Consider the following 18,717-nt stretch of genomic DNA (forward strand, 5'->3'; position numbering starts at 1 on the left):
GTCTCAGCCATGGAGCAAAAAAGACAAACCATTAAAAAAAATTAAAAATAAGGAACAGCTAAAGGACAGGATCTGTGATGAAAGGAACAACTTGCTGGTGAGATTTACTTCTATATATTTCCTTTATATGTTCTTTTTTCCTTCAGCGATTTAAGAGGCAAGTATCTGGAAAGGGGTCCAGACCGAATTGGGAAGGAGTATAAAAAGGCTGTTTACGTGGAGTATACTGACAGCACCTTCACAGTTGTAAAACACAAACCAGATTCAAGCTCTTCAAAGGGGATTCTGGGCCCAGTTTTACGTGGAGAGGTTGGAGATCGCTTTAAGGTAAAATGTTCCAATACACTTGGGTGCTTTGTCATGGAGTGGAATGGGAATGCCATGGAGCATTTTACTGGGACACATATCAACTTACGAACATGCGAACATACGAATTAGGAGCAGGAGTAGGCCACTCAGCCCTTCGAGCCTGCTCCGCCATTCAATAAGTTCATGGCTGAACTGATTACTCCACATTTCCATCTACTCCCAAAAACCTCCACCCCCTTGCTTATCAAGAATCTATCTACCTCTGCCTTAAAAATATTCAAAGACTCTGCTTCCACTGCCTGTTGAGGAAGAGAATTCCAAAGACCCACAACCCTCTGAGAGAAAAAAATTTCTCCTCATCTCTGTCTTAAATGGGCAATCCTTATTTTTAAACAGTGACCCTTGGTTCTAGATTCTTCCACAAGGGGAAACATCCTTTCCACATCCATCCTGTCAAGACCCCTCAGGATCTTACATGTTTCAATCAAGTCTTACTCTTCTAAATATGCTTCTTTTTTATTCTTCCTGCCAAAGTGGACAATTTCACACTTTCCCACATTATACTCCATTTGCGTGATGTTTGCCCACTCACTTAACCTATCTATATCCCTTTGTAGCCTCCTTATGTCCTCTTCACAACTTACTTTCCTACATATCTTTGTGTCATCAGCAAATTTAGCAACCATACCTTCGGTCCCTTCATCTAAGTACTGACAACAGTATTTTTTTCTATTTAATTTTTAATTTGTACTTTGTATAGATAGATACTGTATTTAAGGGGTCACATAGAAATATAAATAATGTATAACATAGAAATGGGTTATTCTGCCAGACAGATCGATGCTGGGTTAACCCCCAAGGCCATGCAAAACATTCTTTTCAGCAGAAAACCTTCAGTTTGAGTCAGTTTATCTGCTAGATTTTCTTCAAAGTTTCTTTTGGCAATAATGGCCTGAAGTGTCAATTGATTTATCAGATTAGTTACGCATTATTCACAGTCCAAAAAATCTTATGCTATTGTCAAAGGTGACATTTCCTTATTCCTCAGAAGTAAACAGAGGTGTTCAGCAACAGCTCATTAAAGAACTAATTAATCCCTGCTCCCTTGCACTAACATCTATCCAAACCCTTCTACCTTGAATAAATTGCATCTGCCCAAAGACCAACAGAGCTATTCACATCAGCTAACATTGCACTGTCACCAGGTACCACAGAAATGTTCTGCACTAGGATTTCACAAAGGCTTATCATTTTCCTGGCTTACCCAAATGCCTACACTAATTATCACCCACATGTGAGCCGATGGTGCTTATCTTAAGTGCTCTTTTAGTTCCTCTGGTCCTCCACAATGTGCTCCTCCTATGGCTTCAGCACGAGAGGTAGAAAACTGCGCAATCGAAAGGTCTTGAGAGGCTCATGGTGGTGACCTCCAGTGCTGGTGCCTGAGTGTCCCCCCCTGCAGACTGTTGAGCCAGCTGGCCTTCTGGTACCGGTGTGGGCATTGGTGGGGGCTGGTGAAGGTGTAACTGCACTGACATCCTGAGAGAGGGCTACATGTTCTATTCGCATTGCATGACTGCCGCTGCTATGATCAACTTGCATTTATATAGTGCCTTTAATGTGGTAAAAATCCCTAGCAGTGTTCACAGCAGTGTTATCAAGCACCATTTGACACAAAGCCACATTAGGAGATATTGGGACAGATGGCCAAAAGCTTGATTAAAGAGTGTCTTAAAGGAGGAAAGAGAGGTAGAGAGGAGGAGAGGTTTAGGGAGGAAATTCCAAAGCTTAGGGCCCAATCAGCTGAAGGCACAGCCACCAGTAGTGGAATAATTAAAATTGAGCAAAAGAGATGTGAAAGGAAGTCCTATTTTAACAATCCTGGTCATGTCATTCAATTTGTTCTTGAACTGCGGCCAGGTTCTTCTACAACGTGGTTGGCATTGACCTGATCAGTTATTACTTTCCATTGATGCTAGCTAATTTAATGGGCCACCGTCACCGACTGCAGGGAAAGAGGGCATCCTTCCTGATTCTCACGCTCCACATACACCTCAATGGTTGCTTCAGAGAATCTGGATGTCTCAATAACATATTCTCTCTATAGTTCACCTTTGAATAGAGTGCTTTCCTATAAAGAGCTGCAGTCTGAATTTAAGCAGCAGTTGATCTGTCAGATTTCCCACCCTCACATTGGCAAGCTGCCTAGAAGGAGTGCAATTAGCGCTAGCTGAGTGGATGCCATGACCACCGCCTGCCCACTATATACATACCAGGCACTTCTTCATAACTCACTTTAACGCATCTCACACCACATATGTTCCTCGCCGCAAAACACCAGAAAATATTACTATCCTTTACTGTAACGTTATCCGATGTATCGTCTCCTTTGCTATATCACTCCCCAATACTGCTTGTTTGTTGCATAACCCTCTCTTTAAGACTAACAAGACCCCTCAGACATGTCAAGTCCAAGCTGGAGAGTCCATCAACACTGGGACTGGCCACAGTTGTCTGATCTCAGCAATTTCCCCACCAAACTGCACATTGGCAAGAAGAACACATGTCCCAACCAAAACATTAGTTGGAACATAAATCCTTAATCCTTAACCTTATCCTAAACTTCATCTCTAACTCCATGCTGTGGTCAAGGAATTGTCAGAGCCCCATCTCACATTTCCCATTGACATCCATTTATTGAAACATTATTGGCAGTCTTTGTTCTCTGCATCTATAAATGTTGGTCTTTTCTGTATGATACAGATCATCTTTAAGAATCTTGCTAGTAGACCTTACAACATTAACCCACATGGACTAACAGAAATAAAGGTGGACAAAGCTGAAGGTAAGAAGGAGCATAGTTAGAGTGACAAAGTTAAAGCAGCCGTTATTGGGAAAATTCTGTACTGGGTCTATACCCAGTGCCTGTAGAGATCCTCTCTACAGAAAAATTCTGCACCAATGTGGTTAAACACAGAAAGATGCTACTTTACAGATAAATAAAAATTTGCAAATGCAACTGCAAAAGTCACCAGTAGTAGTGGTACAGGTAGGGTGGGGATTATGAGGGTTTTAAACAAATGCACCTGCTGTTATCTGGGGACAAGTAGGCAACCATTGGAGCCACATGTGGAGCAGGAAACTGGGTGTCAAAAACTCCTACCTGCCTTATTACTGTAATTTGATCATCTATGCCAGTGTTATTTTGCTTATGAAGACTGTTACATTAAACACCTCACATAGTTATACATAGTTGAGATGGAGTTATTCATTGGCAGCTCCTGTTCTTCATTTATAGTCATTTTCCATAGAATCAAATGGCCTGCTGCTTGGAGGTTTGAAGAGCAAATCACTTTTGTCCTTTCCTCTACCTTTGACTAGTTGCACACTGTGGCACCGAAGAACCTCTTAAACTAATAAAAATTCATTTCAGGCCAGAGAAGAACCCACCTAAATACTTCTTGGTGAAAGTACCTACTCAGAGGGTTATCATTCCCTTTAATATTGCTCACATTCACTGGGACAGTTCTGAATAATATATGTGAAATAGGAACATAGGAGCAAGAGTAGGTCATTCAGCCCGTTGAGCCTGCTCTGCCATTCAATTAGATCTTGGCTGATCATTTACCTCAACACCACTTTCCTGCGCTATCTCCATATCCCTTGATATGAACAGATTTCTGTCTTGAACATGCTCAGTGATTGAGCTTCCACAGCCCTCTGGGGTAGAGAATTCCAAAGATTCACCACCCTCTGAGTGAAGAAATTCCTCCTCATCTCAGTCTTAAGTGGCCTACCCTTTATTCTGAGATTATGTCCACTGGTTCTAGACTCACCAGCCAGGGGAAACATCCTATCCACATGCACCCTGTCATGCCCTGTAGAAATTTTGTAAGTTTCAATGAGATCACCTCTCATTCATCGAAACTCTAGGGAATACAGGCCCAGTTTCTTCAATTTCTCCTCATAAAACAATCCCGCCATCCCAGGGAATAGTCTGGTGAACCTCCTTGCACTCCCTCTATGGCAAGTATATCCTTCCTTAGATGAAGAGACCAAACTGTACACAATACTCCAAATGTGGTCTCACCAAGGCTGTATACAGATCAATCCAGTCATTATTTGCAAGTATAAGGTCAGACAGAAAAGGATCATGCTACCAAACAGTAGACAGGTTTTGCACATATAAATGGTGCTCTTTGCAAGTATGTAAGAAATATGTTTTTCACAATTATGGGGGATATACCCTCTCCATTAATGTTACTTTATTAATATAGAAGCTTTTTTCCCTGTCTTGTTTCTCTCTTGCACTGCACCATAAGTGGCAAAAAATATGGATCTGACCTGCTCCTGAGCCTCAACCACAGCTGCTTTATTATTAACTGATCCTTCATTTCATTGCTGTTGGTGGAACCTTTTGTTTTAAAAATGTCATAATCTGGATTGGAACTACTTTAAGAATAATAAAGTTACTCCAAACAGTCCAGATACATTTCAACTACGCCACAATATTAATGGTGACCAGAACTGCTCCATCTTGCGCAGCAGCCACATTTCATCTTCATAAAAATGTCTCACTTATGTGCTCTGCTCGGCAATGTCCTCAGTGGAATGTTTCCCGAAATAAAAGACAGACTATTGAATAACAAGTTTGTGGAATGCATCTTCCTGAAATTAATAGTTATGGCAGTCAGACTCACGCATGGCATGAACAATATTAGACAATGTTATGTGTCCTCCAATTATTGGGTCCAATTTTGCATGCTGTATAAACTCTGGTTGGATTCTCTTTACAGGTCACAATATAAGAAATCACATTGTTCAGCCCAACAAAACAGTCACTTACTTCTGGAGCGTGACCAAAAATGATGGACCCACCAACTCCGACCCAGGCTGCCTGACTCGATTTTACTTCAGCAATGTGGATATGGATCGTGATATAGCCTCAGGGCTCATTGGGCCTCTGCTGATCTGTGCGAAAAACATGCTGGATATCAATGCAAGACTGGTGAGGAGAAGCCATGTGTTGATAAATTGAGATTATTCAGCATGTGCTATCTGCAGTTTTGTTTGGTATTTCATGATGTTTTCCAAGTTGTAGTTTTTTAAGGGAAAATGGTGGAGAGAAGCTGGTTGCAGCACCGACATCATGAAACAGGCTTGTCAGACGTATTTCACACATATTTGCATTGGTGTGTAACCTATATCTAATAAGTATGTAGGTGTACTAACCTACAGTTTACAGAATGGTAGAACAGTCAGGAAGTTTTGGCCAGATGGCATGGCACTTGCCCAATGCCTGACCAAAGATGTTAAGTCTCAAGGGAGGCTGCATGCAGCTTCATACTCACAACAGAAAAAACAAGCATATAAGCCTGCTTTGAACAAAATGCTGAGAGTAAACCGGTGAATAGTTGACTGTACAGACCAGGTTCAATTCCCAAGTTAGTAGGTGTCAGCTATGGCTCATTTGGTAGCCTGCTTGTCTTTAAATTGCAAGGTTCTGGGTTCAGGTTCCACTCCAGAGCTTGAGCACAAAAATTCAAGGCTGACACTCCATTGCAGCAGCGAGGGAATTCTGCACTGCCAGAGGTGCTGTCTTTTAGATGCGATGTTCAAGTGAGGCCCCGTCTGCCTGCCCGGGTGGATGTAAAAGATCCCATGGCACTATTTTGAAGAAGCACAGAGGAGTTGTCCTGGCCAATAGTTATCCCTCAATCAACATTACCAAAACAGATTATCTGGTCATTATCACATTGCTGTTTGTTGGTGTTTGCTGTGTGCAAATTTTCTGCTGCATTTCCTATATTCCAACTGTGACCACACTTCAAAAGTACTTCATTGGCTGTAGATCGCTTTGAGACGTCTGTTGGTCATGAAAGGCACTATATAAATGCAAGTCTTTTTTTCCCTTTTATCACCTGGGGCAGTGGGAAGTGCAATACAGTTGGCTACAGCACCCCCAAGGGAAGGTTAGTCAGGGATCCTGCTCCTCCTCAGTATCCAGTGATCACTCCTGCAAGTTTACACTTATGAGGGTTGGATGAAGACATGATTAGGATTGGTTGTTGTGCTGTTGTTACGACCAGGTGAGAAAGGTGTCTAGGGGTCCCTCTCAGTCTTCACCTGGTCTTACCGTAACAGAGCTTAATTTTAAACACACCGGGCTGAATTTTACGCTGCCCCAGCGGGTCAGATGGTGGCATGAGGGTGGCATAAAATTGAGCGGGAGGCTCTGGGAGGCATACCCGCCCTGCTCCCACCTCCAGTCAACTTTACAGTGGTCGGGCGGCGGGGGGAGGGGGGTTGGGGAACGCCCCACCCAAGGCCAATCAAAACCCTTAAGTGGCCACTTAACAGCCACTTAAGGGCCCTCGCCTGCCTCCACGGGTATTTTACCCGTGGTAAGCGGGCATGCTGGGGACATGAAAGGCTGCCCAGCGATAGTTGACGGCCTTTCTGCACTCTGGAGGGGGAAGCCATGGCAGACGGGCACAGGGTGCCCGATTGAGGGCTGCCCCCACACCCAACCCATCCCTGGGACCCAAGACGCCCCCTCCCCCAGAATGCCTATTCCAGCCTCTCCAGGGAAGGACCGATCTCCCTGGTGAGGCATGCCCAACTTACCTTCACTCATGGCTCCATCTGGTTGGGTGGGCTGCAGTCCCAGCAGTGGCCACCGTGCCCGGTGGCGCTACTGGGACTAAGAGCTACCAGCCCGCTGATTGGTCGGCAGCTCAATGAGGCCGGACTTCCTCCCTCAATCGGATATAAGTCCCGCCTCAAAACAATTAAAGCCCGGGGATCCGTAAAATACAGGCCGGATCCCTGGGCTAGGCAGAAGTGGGTGCGAATTCCCGTCCGCCGACCATAAAATCCACACCACCGTGTTTTTAGCTCCTCCTTGGTGAATCCTTGTTCACTGCTTTCCAATTATAAGGCAAAGAAACCAGCACAAACAGGCTTTCTAATATTTAAAGAAGAAAAGTTTGAAATGTATTAAACTTAAATGCTAATTTGGTTAACAACTATGGATACATGACGCGCCCACGCTAGCATGAACATGCGATACACACATGCAGATAGAGACAGAACAGAGCAGAAGAAATAAAGTGGAAAAGTTTGAGGCAATATCTGAAGAGTTTTTGTTGTGGTTCTTTGAGCTCACTGTAGAGTACTTGGTTGTAGGTAGTTCTTGCTTTTCATTGGGGCTCAGTATTCTTCTTAAACCTTGTTTGCTGTAGGAAACCTTTCTCTCTTGGGGTTCATGTGTCTTCAGTGGGTTCAGAGCCTTGTGACCAAGAGATGGAAGCAGACAGGAGAGAACTTCTCACTCTAGGAGCAAACAGTCTTTCTGAGTTCAAATTATTTGTACAATTCAGAAAACTCAGGTTACCCAGCAGGTTAGTAATGTGACTAGCTGGTTTGACCATGTCCATTTATGTATTCAGCCATCTTAGCAGTCAACCTGGAATGCGAGTTCCCCCACCTTCAATGTCTGGTGATCAAAGTCCATTGTGGGTAGAATGTGTCAGGGAATGGTCCTTTGTCCTTTCCAAGCAATGTCTGTTAATATGCAAATGTCTTTCCAACCAAGAGTTCATTGTGGGTTGAATGTGTCAAGGAATGGCTGCTTTGTCCTTCCAAACACTGACCGTTAATATGCAAATGTCATTCCAGCCAGGATCTGGCAATTTTTTAAAGCAAGTCCTTTCTTCACTTCAACAATAGTTTGAAATTTAAAGTCCATGTGGTGAAATTAATATGCCTCATGCTTGGCAGGTGGGGGCCTGCATGACACTGTCCGTTAACAAATAGCCACCCAGTACTAACTGTCATGGCCCGTGGATGAATAATGAGGCATCAGAAGGCAACTAGCACCCATGGAACTGTACCTCAGCAAGGAGACAAGTTCTTCAGAAAATGAGAAGTTTTGAGAGAGGAGAGAAAAATAAAGAGCCAGCTACCATCAGAGATTTTAGTCCTGCACATAAATTTCATATGAAAACCACAGAGAAATGCAGAAATGAAACCCCAAAGTTTTATAGTAATATATTTCTGGCAGCTCGAGTGGTGGATGAACAGGTTGTACCATGCACTGGTAAAATACATGCCAAGAAAGGCTAGGATTTATATTAAATTGGATAGATGTTCTGCAATTTCATTTCAAGTTACATTGTGCAGCAGGGAGAAACTTAGAAGAAATACACAAAAGATTAAATTAATTTCATATAAATCTATTAAACAGTAGGTTGTACCTGGTCTGTCAAAGGTACAGGCTTGATAGTTGGAATAGCTGTTTTTATTACTTTGTTCAGTTTCAGCCATAGCAACAATTTCTTGTTGAAATTGAGCCATTTTAATATTTTGAAGCAGATTTTCTAAATTAGATTAGATTAGATTAGAGATACAGCACTGAAACAGGCCCTTTGGCCCACCGAGTCTGTGCCGAACATCAACCACCCATTTATACTAATCCTACACTAATCCCCTATTCCTACCAAACATCCCCACCTGTTCCTATATTTCCCTACCACCTACCTATACTAGTGACAATTTATAATGGCCAATTTACCTATCAGCCTGCAAGTCTTTTGGCTTGTGGGAGGAAACCGGAGCACCCGGAGAAAACCCACGCATACACAGGGAGAACTTGCAAACTCCACACAGGCAGTACCCGGAATCGAACCCGGGTCCCTGGAGCTGTGAGGCTGCAGTGCTAACCATTGCGCCACTGTGCCGCCATGTCTCCGTAATCCCGATTATATCATACCCGTTTACATCTATTTGTGGGATTAATTCAGCCACTTTTTTGTGACTGCTCCGCGTATTAAGGCACAAAGCCTTAACATTACTTGTCCCCTTCCCACTATTTGTCACTGTGGCTCTGTTTGATTCTGGCCCTTGGTATCTCTGCCTATCACTTTTCTTATTCCCCTTACAGTCTTTTGTTCTTGTCTTTGATCCCCCCTCCTCTAACTCCTTGCAAAGCTTCCCATTCCCCTGCCATTTATGTTTAAACCTTCCCCAACCACTCTAGCAAATACTCCCCCTAGGACATCAGTCCCGGTCCTGCCCAGGTGTAACCTGCCCAGTTTATACTGGTCCCACCTCCCCCAGAACGGGCCCCAATGTCTTAGGAATCTAAAACCCTCTCCCTCACACCTTCTCTTCAGCCACGTATTCATCCGATGTATCCTGCTATTTCTACTCTGACCAGCACGTGGCACTGATGGTAATCTTGAGATCACTACCTTTGAGGTCCTACTTTTCAACTTACTTCCTAACTCCCTATATTCTGCTTTTAGGACCGCATCCTTTTTTTTTTTACCTACGTCGTTGTACCAATGTGTACCACGACCAATGGCTGTTCACCACCCGCCCCCCCCCCCCCCACCCCTCCGCCTGTCCTGTAACCGCTCTGAGACATCCTTGACCCTAGCACCAGGGAGGCAACATACCATCCTGGAGTCCCTTTTGTGGCCACAAAAACGCCTATCTATTCCCCTTACAATTAAATCCCCTATAACTATTGCATTCCCACACTTTTTACTCCTCCCCTGTGCAGCAGAGCCAACTGTGGTGCAACAAATTGGCCTGTTGCTGCTTTTTCCTGAGAGGCCATTCCCCTAACAGTATCCAAAGCAGTATATCTGTTTTGCAGGGGAATAGTCACAGGAGATTCCTGCACTGCCTGCCTAGTCCTCTTGCTCTGCCTGGTAGTCACCTATCCCCTTCCTGCCTGTGGAGTTGCTATCCATGATACTCTCCACCTCGCAAATGCTCCACAGTGTCCCAAGCCGCCGCTCCAGCTCTGAAACCCGGGCTTCCAGGAGCTGCAGCTTTTTTTTGAAGAGATTAGATTAGAGATACAGCACTGAAACAGGCCCTTCGGCCCACCGAGTCTGTGCCGAACATCAACCACCCATTTATACTAATCCTACACTAATCCCACATTCCCACCAAACATCCCCACCTGTCCCTATATGTCCCTACCACCTACCTACACTAGTGACAATTGCTAATGGCCAATTTACCTATCAACCTGCAAGTCTTTTGGCTTGTGGGAGGAAACCGGAGCACCCGGAGAAAACCCACGCAGACACAGGGAGAACTTGCAAACTCCACACAGGCAGTACCTGGAATCGAACCCGGGTCCCTGGAGCTGTCAGGCTGCGGTGCTAACCACTGCACCACTGTGCCGCCCTGGAGACACTTCCTGCACACATGCTGGTCCCGGAGACTGGAATTGTTCTCAGCTTCCCAAATAGAGCACGAGGAGCAGACCACGGCTTTGAGCTCTCCTGCCATGACTGACCCCTTTAAATTAAACCTTTTGGAAGATCTTAATATCAAATAATACCAATTAATCTTCCCTATGAAACAAAGAAAATATTTTGACAGACAGCAAAAGAACTACTACTCCATTTACAGGAGGCAGCCATTAAGCTCCTTGAGCATGTTCCACCATTTAAAATTCTAAACAGGACTTGACAGGGTAGATGCAGGAAGGACGCCCCCGATGGCGGGCGCGCCCAGAACCAGGAGCCACAGCCCAAGGACACGGGGCAAACCCCTCAGGACCGAGATGAGGCGAAGTTCCTTCACCCAGAGAGTGGCGAACCCGCGGAAATCGCCACCCCAGAAAGCAGTCGAGGCCAAAACAGTGCACGTCCTCAAGAAGGAGCCAGATAGTTGGGGCGAAAGGGATCAAAGGACCCGGGGGGAAAGCGGGAACAGGCCACCGAGCTGGATAATCAGCCACGACCACAATGAATGGCGGAGCAGGCCCGAAGGGCCAAATGGCCCACTCCCGCTCCCACCCTCCATGTTCCTATGTTTAACGAAAGCACAGCTGATCTGTGACCTAACTCCATCTGCTCCCCTTTGCCCCATAGCTTTAATATTTTTGGCAGACAAAAATCTAACAACGGCAACAACTTGTATTTATATACGCGTTTAATGTCATACAATGTCCTAAGGCGCAATCCCAATTTTTAAATTAATAATCGATCTAGCATCAATTGCTGCTTACAGAAGAGAGTTCCAAACTTCTACCACCCACTGCATGTACAAGCGCTTCCTAATTTCACCCCTGAAAGGTCTGGTTGCAATTTTTAGACTGCGCCCCCTAGTCCTAGTCTCCACAAACAGCAAAATATTTCCTGCAATCTACCCTATCTGTTTCTCTTAATATCTTGAAAACTTCGATCAAATCAACAATCAACCTTCTAAACTTCATGGAATAGAACTCTAGTTTGTTTAATCTCTCCTCTTAACTTAACCCTTGGAATCCGATTATCATTCTAATAAATCATTCCAAGGCCATTATATCGTTCCTAAGGTGTGGTGACAGAACTGCTCACAGAACTTCAGGTGTGATGTAACCAGGGCTTTGAATAACTGAAGCATGACTTCTGCCTGCTGTTGTGTGATTGCCTTTAAGAGTGATGTCCCTTTAAGATCTTAATATACTAATAAGCCAAGTACCAGGATGTAGTCATGTGACTACATGCCAGTCCCACTCTGTGACTGTAACACCAGCAAGTCCTGGACTGAATATATCAGTTAGCTGTTTAATAAACCTGTTTGAGATCTTCAACAACTGAACTCCACGCATCTCATTAATGTTGCGTCATACAACACAAAGCAACTTGTCATTGCATGGTGGCAGCTGTGTGAGAAGAAAAAAAAATCCAAGTTTGAAGACCACAGGAAAACAGCTTTTAAAAACTACCTCCCCACAGAGGGAAGAGAACAAGTTAAAGAAAAATAAAAGCAAAATACTGCGGATGCTGGAAATCTGAAACAAAAACAAGAAATGCTGGAATCACCCAGCAGGTCTGGCAGCATCCGTGGAAAGAGAAGCAGAGCCAACGCCTCGGGTCACCGACCCGAAAAGTTAAAGAAAAATACTGACCCAAACAGGGAAAGAAGAAAACACTCACCTCCAGCTGTAGAAGACAGAATGCAGAATGACAGGCTGTAAACCAATCACTGTGATCGTGTGAGTCAGTCTGCCATCAGTAGAGCAATCCCAGATTTTTTTTAAAAAGAGCAAAGCCCTGAAGTCCTTATAAGACTGATTTCTTTTTCACTCAAAGGCTCCCTGGGATGGGAAGACCCAATCCCTTCCTTAGGGATTAAGTCCACACCATTACAGGAGGTGCCTGAGAGTAAAAAGCACGGGAATTCTCCATTATTCAGAGTAGCTGAAGCTATAAAAATAAACCCCATTAAAACCACACAACCATGAAGACTTTTCATTCACTCAGACTGAATTTTAAAAACTCATAAAAACACTCAAGAGGTAAGGATTGCCTCCTGAACGGCTGAATAAACAAACGAGCAGGAAAAAAGCACTTGAAATAGCTATTGCACAGCTGTGTAAACAGGCAGACTAGAGGCTGGAAGCTAGACAACAGACAAGCTGCTGCTGTCAATCAAATCAGCCAAGACAGTTTCTTAAAAGAGGAAACAAGTACAGAGTCACAAAACCAGTTCCTATAGCAAGTTCTTAAAGCAAGATTTAAACCAAAAGATGGATTCCAAGTTTCCCAACATGAACTGGAAAGCCATGGATATCCTATTTGAGTTCTAACTGTCCAAACAGAGAATGCCAAGTGATGGTAGACCAGAGAAGCAAGCTTTAAAAATCTGGAACTAAAAAGCTAATCTAATGATGGCCATGAAACCATTGTTGATTGTCACAAAATCTAATCTGGTTCACTACTGTCCTTTAGGGAAGGAAATCTGCTGTCCCTACCCGGTCTGGTCTACATGCGACTCCAGACCCACAGCAATGTGATTGACTCCCAACCGCCCACCGAAATGGCCTAGCAAGCCACCCAGTTTACCCAACCGCTACAAAGTCAATAAGAAATGAAACTGGACGGGTCACCCGGCATCGACCCAGGCACCAGAAATGACAACGGCAAACCCAGCCCTGTCAACTCTGCAAAGTCCTCCCGACCAACACCCGGAGGCCCGTGCCAAAGTTGGGAGAGCCGTCCCCCAGACCAGCCAAGCAACAGCCCGACATAGTCATACACATGGAATCATTACAGACAATGTCCCAGACACGACATCAACATCCCCGGGTATGTCCTGCCCTACCGGCAGCACAGACCCAGCAAAGGTGGCGGGACACTGGTACACAGTAGGGAAGGAGCTGCCCTGGGAGTCCTCAACATCGACTCCGAACCCCATGAAGTCTCATGGCACCAGGCCAAATGAACTAAATGAAGGAAACCATAGTGCTTTATCTTTCTATTGTTATTCTTCTGCTAATTTTATTTCTCAATAAATCCAACTCTGGGTTCTTCCAAAGCTCCAAATACATCGACTGCTTAGTTTCCTTCTCCTGCATGGTGCTGAAATCAAGACTTATTGCACCAAACCTATTGTAACTCACTCTTTCCTTGGATCTCAAAACCAAGCACCTCCTTATTCCCTGCAGTTTTCCCTTCTTTCTGCAAACTACAACTTTTAAAATACAGACACTATATTATATTCTTTCCCAGTCATTTTAACTTTGGTGGTATCTGCCATGGGCCTTAGCCCTTCACTCAGGTTTGTCCAGTAAGAGTCAACCCAGTGTGACATGTTTTTCTCTAGGAAGGGCTGTCCATTGAGATAAAAGATTTAAAAACACGAGAAAATAAAAGTGTGAATAGGGTTTGCAATGCAATTAAAATGTTTATTACAGCTTTATTGTGACTGCAATGATTTGGCAAGCACTGGAGAAGCCATGCAATTCTCTTCAGAGAGCCAGGTTTCAGATGCAGAACAAACAGGACTCACTCACTCATATAATTTTAAACCTTCAACTCACAAGATAAGGCAAGTAACGTCCCTCCACTGTGACAAAATTGAGCCTAAATGTTTTTTTTTTCACAGGTAAAGATTGACAAAGCCAAATATCTTTTCTTCTCCCTCTTTGATGAGAATAAGAGCTGGTACATAAATGATAATATTGAAAAATACTGTGAAGACCCATCACGGGTGAATCCAAATGATCCTGAATTTTATGATTCCAACCTAATGCACAGTAAGTGATTAGTGTTGTTTCAGTTACACGAGCCTTCCAACTGTATTATTCTGTTAACTATAAGGCTCAGTACAGAATATCTAAGAGACTGTCAGTTAAGAGAATAGGAGTTTATTTACACACATCTTGCACCTATGGATTCTGTTTGGGATAGAAATGAAATATTGTACTAATGTGCCTCCTGGCTTGCTGTAATCATGTGACCTCTATCACGAGGCACTCACTGCAGGCATCCATCAACAGACAGTTCAATAACAATACAGTACAAGCAGGACTGTTGGCCTGTGAGCTTGTAACAGCTTCCACTTACACTCTATATGAGGTTCTGTACAGATTCTATTACATCACTTCCTGTGAGATGCTCACAAACTATTTACATATTCTGCCAAGTAGCTACCCTATATTATATTATACTACACCAATCTAGCATCAAATGACCTTTTACATATCCTTATAGGGATATATATCTGAAGTTTGCATTTGACTTTGACGTTGGCAGCTATATGGATGATCTGAGGGTGGGTAACACAACTGACCTTTTCCAGCTACCAGCTTAGACTGCTCCTGATTAACACCAGGCCAGTCCTCAACCCTGTTTTATGGGTTTCTATATAGTGTTGCTGGGCCAAACAGTTCTAACTGAGGTCTGTGAAATCACTTCCTGGTGAGAGAGAGGAATGAGCAATAAAGAGGTATTCCACCAGCCAGAAAATTGTTTCTCTAATTTTTGCTATCACATAGATTAGGGGAAGAACTTTGTATTGTTATTCACTATGTCATAGGTGCCTGTGTATTTTATCACGCAGTATGAATTATAGTGTATACGCTCCTGGAGTACAGGGGCGGGATTTTGATTGAAATGAGAGGGGGAAATGGAGGTGGACCGTCATTTAAACCCACCCCTCAGTTCAGCGTACCCGTTTCCCTACAAGACACTGACACACTCAAAGTTTAAAAGGCTCCAAGGATAACAGGAAGAGGCAAACTGCCTGAAATGGATAAACGGCCAGTTAAGGCTCTTAAAGAGCTTGTTGTTAGCTTCTTAAAGGCCAGTTTGGAATTTTCTTTATGGGGTACAGGATCCATGCAGGGTCATAACCACAACATGGAGGAGGAGGAGGTGGTAACAAAGCAGGGTGCGAGTCAGAATGGCGGGACAGCAGCAAGAAGCACCATTAAAGAGGGAAGGATCAGAGGAGGCCCTCATTTACAGGCAACCAGTGGTACAGCATCAGGTGACACCCTCCAGTACACTCCCTTCAGGTTCTTGGTCATTCTGGTGGTCTGCTGCGCTCTCCATAACATGACCATCCAGAGAGATGTTGACCTTGAAGAGGAAGAAGAGGAGGAGGAAGAAGATGAGAAAGAAAAGGAGGCTGAAGGATAACTAGAGAACAGTCCCATGCTTTGGTAGGCTCAGGAGGTGGAGCTCATCAGGATAGCAGGGACACTAGAGCCAATCTGATCCAGACACATTTCACCTGAGCAATACTCAGTCTGCAGGACATTTGGAGAGAAATTCTACTTCATCTGAGTGAGAGCAAGCATCCATTAAGCAATCTTCCAATAGCACAAACACTGCAAGACTCCAGAGTCTCCACCTGAAACACTCTTCCCCAACACACTCCTTTGCTTTTCAAACCCTAACTTTCCATTCTCCTGCCTTTCGCCATGATGGAATGGAAACACACAAGTCTGCCTGAGAGCAACAACATGCCCAGGGCTTTATCACATATCAGTTTAATATCATTTACAACAGAAACAAGTGACCCACAAAGTGACATCACCGGTGAGGTGGCCTCCGCTCATGGCCACCCCTATGAGCTGCTCCCCCTGTGGCCAAGGATGAGGTGGAGCCAGACTGCTTACTCCTGCCTGTCTGAAACTGAGATGCCCGTGATGGTCAGCCTCATCATGGAGGTGCTGAGGGAGGCTCCTCCAAAGGCTGCTATACCAGCATCACTGCAAGGGCTGCCTCTGTCATAGACCCTAACTCTATGGGCTAGATCTTGTTGTCACCCCCAGCGTCATGATCCGTGACAACGGGAGCCTGAACTTGGGTCCAAAAGAGGCCCGCCACAGACCTCGATGCTGGGAGGGCCCAGACTGATCCTCCTGGTGGCGGCGAGGCTCCATGGTGGCACCCCAGCCGCTGGGCAATGGGAATAAATTTGAATATTTAAATTAATAAAATGAACACAATTAAATAGACTTACCTTCAATCTTCCGGGCCCACTGTGATCTTCAGCACAGCAGTCAGCATTCCTGCACCTTCAATTCCCCGTCTAGGGAAAGGCTGCGTGACACTTGTGGGGAGGGAGGAGGAGTTAATATTTTCTGCGGAGGAGAGGGAGATGGGGTCAAATAAACGTAATGGGTGTAGGGGATGGTGGGGGAAGGGGTGAACTTTAAACTTTGGGCAGTCTGTGGAGAGAAGGTCAGAGTTAAAAGGTAAGTGATTTGGGGGCAAGTAATTAATGTAAATGTTCTTGAGGGGTGGGAAAGGGGTGTGAGAAATTTTTTGTATATTTTTTGGGGGCATACTTCTTTAAAATTTAAAAGAGCCAGCAGGGCTGGCTGCCCTTTAAAAATGGCGCCAGCTCCTGCACACAGCCAGCTGATGCCATTGCCAGGGACCGATAGCACGCACCTCTCCATGTGATTGGGGGGTGGGCCACCCAGGTTATTTAAATAAGCCGCTGTGCAGCACATGCGGGCCACCATTTTTTGAGCTCACCGCCAAAATCAGCAGCGGGCTCTTAAAATCCAGCCTTACAGATGCTTCCTCCATCAGACGTGCCCTGGAGACAGATGATGATAACGGAACTCCGTGAGGGGTGGCCCCCTCATCACCATCTGTCTGTCACCTCCTCAGCCCTTTCATGGCACTTCTGATCGCAAGAGGGAATTACCAGCTGGTGCACAGCTGGCATCAACTCCTTGCGTCTTTGCGCCACTTATGCCACTGACTGATCAATGCTAATAACTGTGGGATGCATTCTGTGCATGTCAGTGAGCTGTTCCTGCATCCACACTGAGTGATGTCGCATATGGCTCTCCATGAGGTTGGCCACTCTCTCAATGGAGGAGCTCATGTGCTCAAAGCACTGAGTCATTGTGGAGTACATGAGAGGAATGGATTCCTCCATTCTCATGACTCCACAGTGCCTCAAGTAACTCCGACATGTGGGCACACATCTCACACTGATTCTCCAGGTAGAGCCGCCTGTTTCGTGACTCCTGAGGCTCTGCATCTCAGCCCTGCTGAGTAGGGCTGCACCTGTCCTCCATCCTCCGAGAGAGACTGCCCACAGTCGACTCTGCGTCTCCCATCTCCTCCTGCTCTGAAGTGATGTGCACTTCACCCTGTGGCCACCATCTCTAATACCACGTGAGGACTCACTGAGGTACAAGTGTCTGCGCTGGTGGATGGTGCACAAGAATGATATGATGGCACAGCCTCCGATGTGTCTTCCGTCTCCGACTTCCCCAGAACATGTCGGCGGTGTCTTAACTCCTCCACCTCTGCAGCTGACCTCGTGGGAGCTGTAACAGAAGGTGGTCATGAAAAATTGGCATAATCAACAGATGCTTCTGTTGCTTGAAATAATGAGATGACAGCATCTGCAATAACAGATCATTGCATGGGGAGGATTGCCATGCACCCTGAACCTGGAGATATTGAGATCTTTTCACCCTGTCCGAGTTGGATTCCCATTTCTCTGTCTTAAATGTCTCGATGACTTACCACTCTGGCCAGATTAAGGGCCAGCTCCTCGAATGAATCAGTAATGAGGGCTGGGGAAACCTACCGTCCAAGCATGCCCTCTCACTCTCCCTGGCATTGTTCTCCCGTTTGGCCTGTGAGGTGAAGGAAGATGCCATTAGGACAATGCCTCCCTCCCGCACCACCTGCAGCTTTTCATTTGCGTATGATGTTGCAGTCTTCACTGTAACCTACTGTCCAGTAGTGCTCATGTTATGAACTATGCTTATGGGTCATCATAAGTGCTGCTGTGCACAGATCTCTCCTATAGTCCGGAGTACTCTGTGTGCCTCAGGATGCCCCTCACTTTTGCATTCCGCTGACTGCTGACCAGGAGCCATGCCATCTGGGTCTATTTTTGGACTCACCTTGCTAAACCTAAGCAGATTATTGAAACATTTCCTACACTCAATCCAGTTCCTCCTCACCATTCCTCTGCTACTGACCTCATGAGCCACTTTCAACCATACCTTCATGTTCTGCCTTGCAGGCTTTCTCGTGCCACTGGCCAGGAAAAGGATATCTCTCCATGGTGTGACCCCTTCAAATGTGGCATCAGAAAAATGGTGGGCTGCCCTGGCATGGGAGCCCT

At 45.1% G+C, this 18,717-nt stretch overlaps 1 protein-coding gene across 1 annotated transcript in view; it reads left to right on the forward strand.

Annotated features, from left to right (window-relative positions):
• The window catches only part of f8 (coagulation factor VIII, procoagulant component), a 103,521-nt gene that overhangs the window by 22,918 nt on the left and 61,886 nt on the right, over nucleotides 1-18,717 (forward strand). The window contains exons 8-11 of the mRNA XM_068047649.1: nucleotides 147-327; nucleotides 3,073-3,154; nucleotides 5,106-5,317; nucleotides 14,209-14,359. Of these exons, the coding sequence (XP_067903750.1) occupies nucleotides 147-327; nucleotides 3,073-3,154; nucleotides 5,106-5,317; nucleotides 14,209-14,359 (626 nt within the window). The remainder of the gene's footprint in view (nucleotides 1-146; nucleotides 328-3,072; nucleotides 3,155-5,105; nucleotides 5,318-14,208; nucleotides 14,360-18,717) is intronic.

Source organism: Heterodontus francisci, chromosome 15 (assembly GCF_036365525.1).
Source record: "Heterodontus francisci isolate sHetFra1 chromosome 15, sHetFra1.hap1, whole genome shotgun sequence".
NCBI classification, from domain to species: domain Eukaryota; kingdom Metazoa; phylum Chordata; class Chondrichthyes; order Heterodontiformes; family Heterodontidae; genus Heterodontus; species Heterodontus francisci.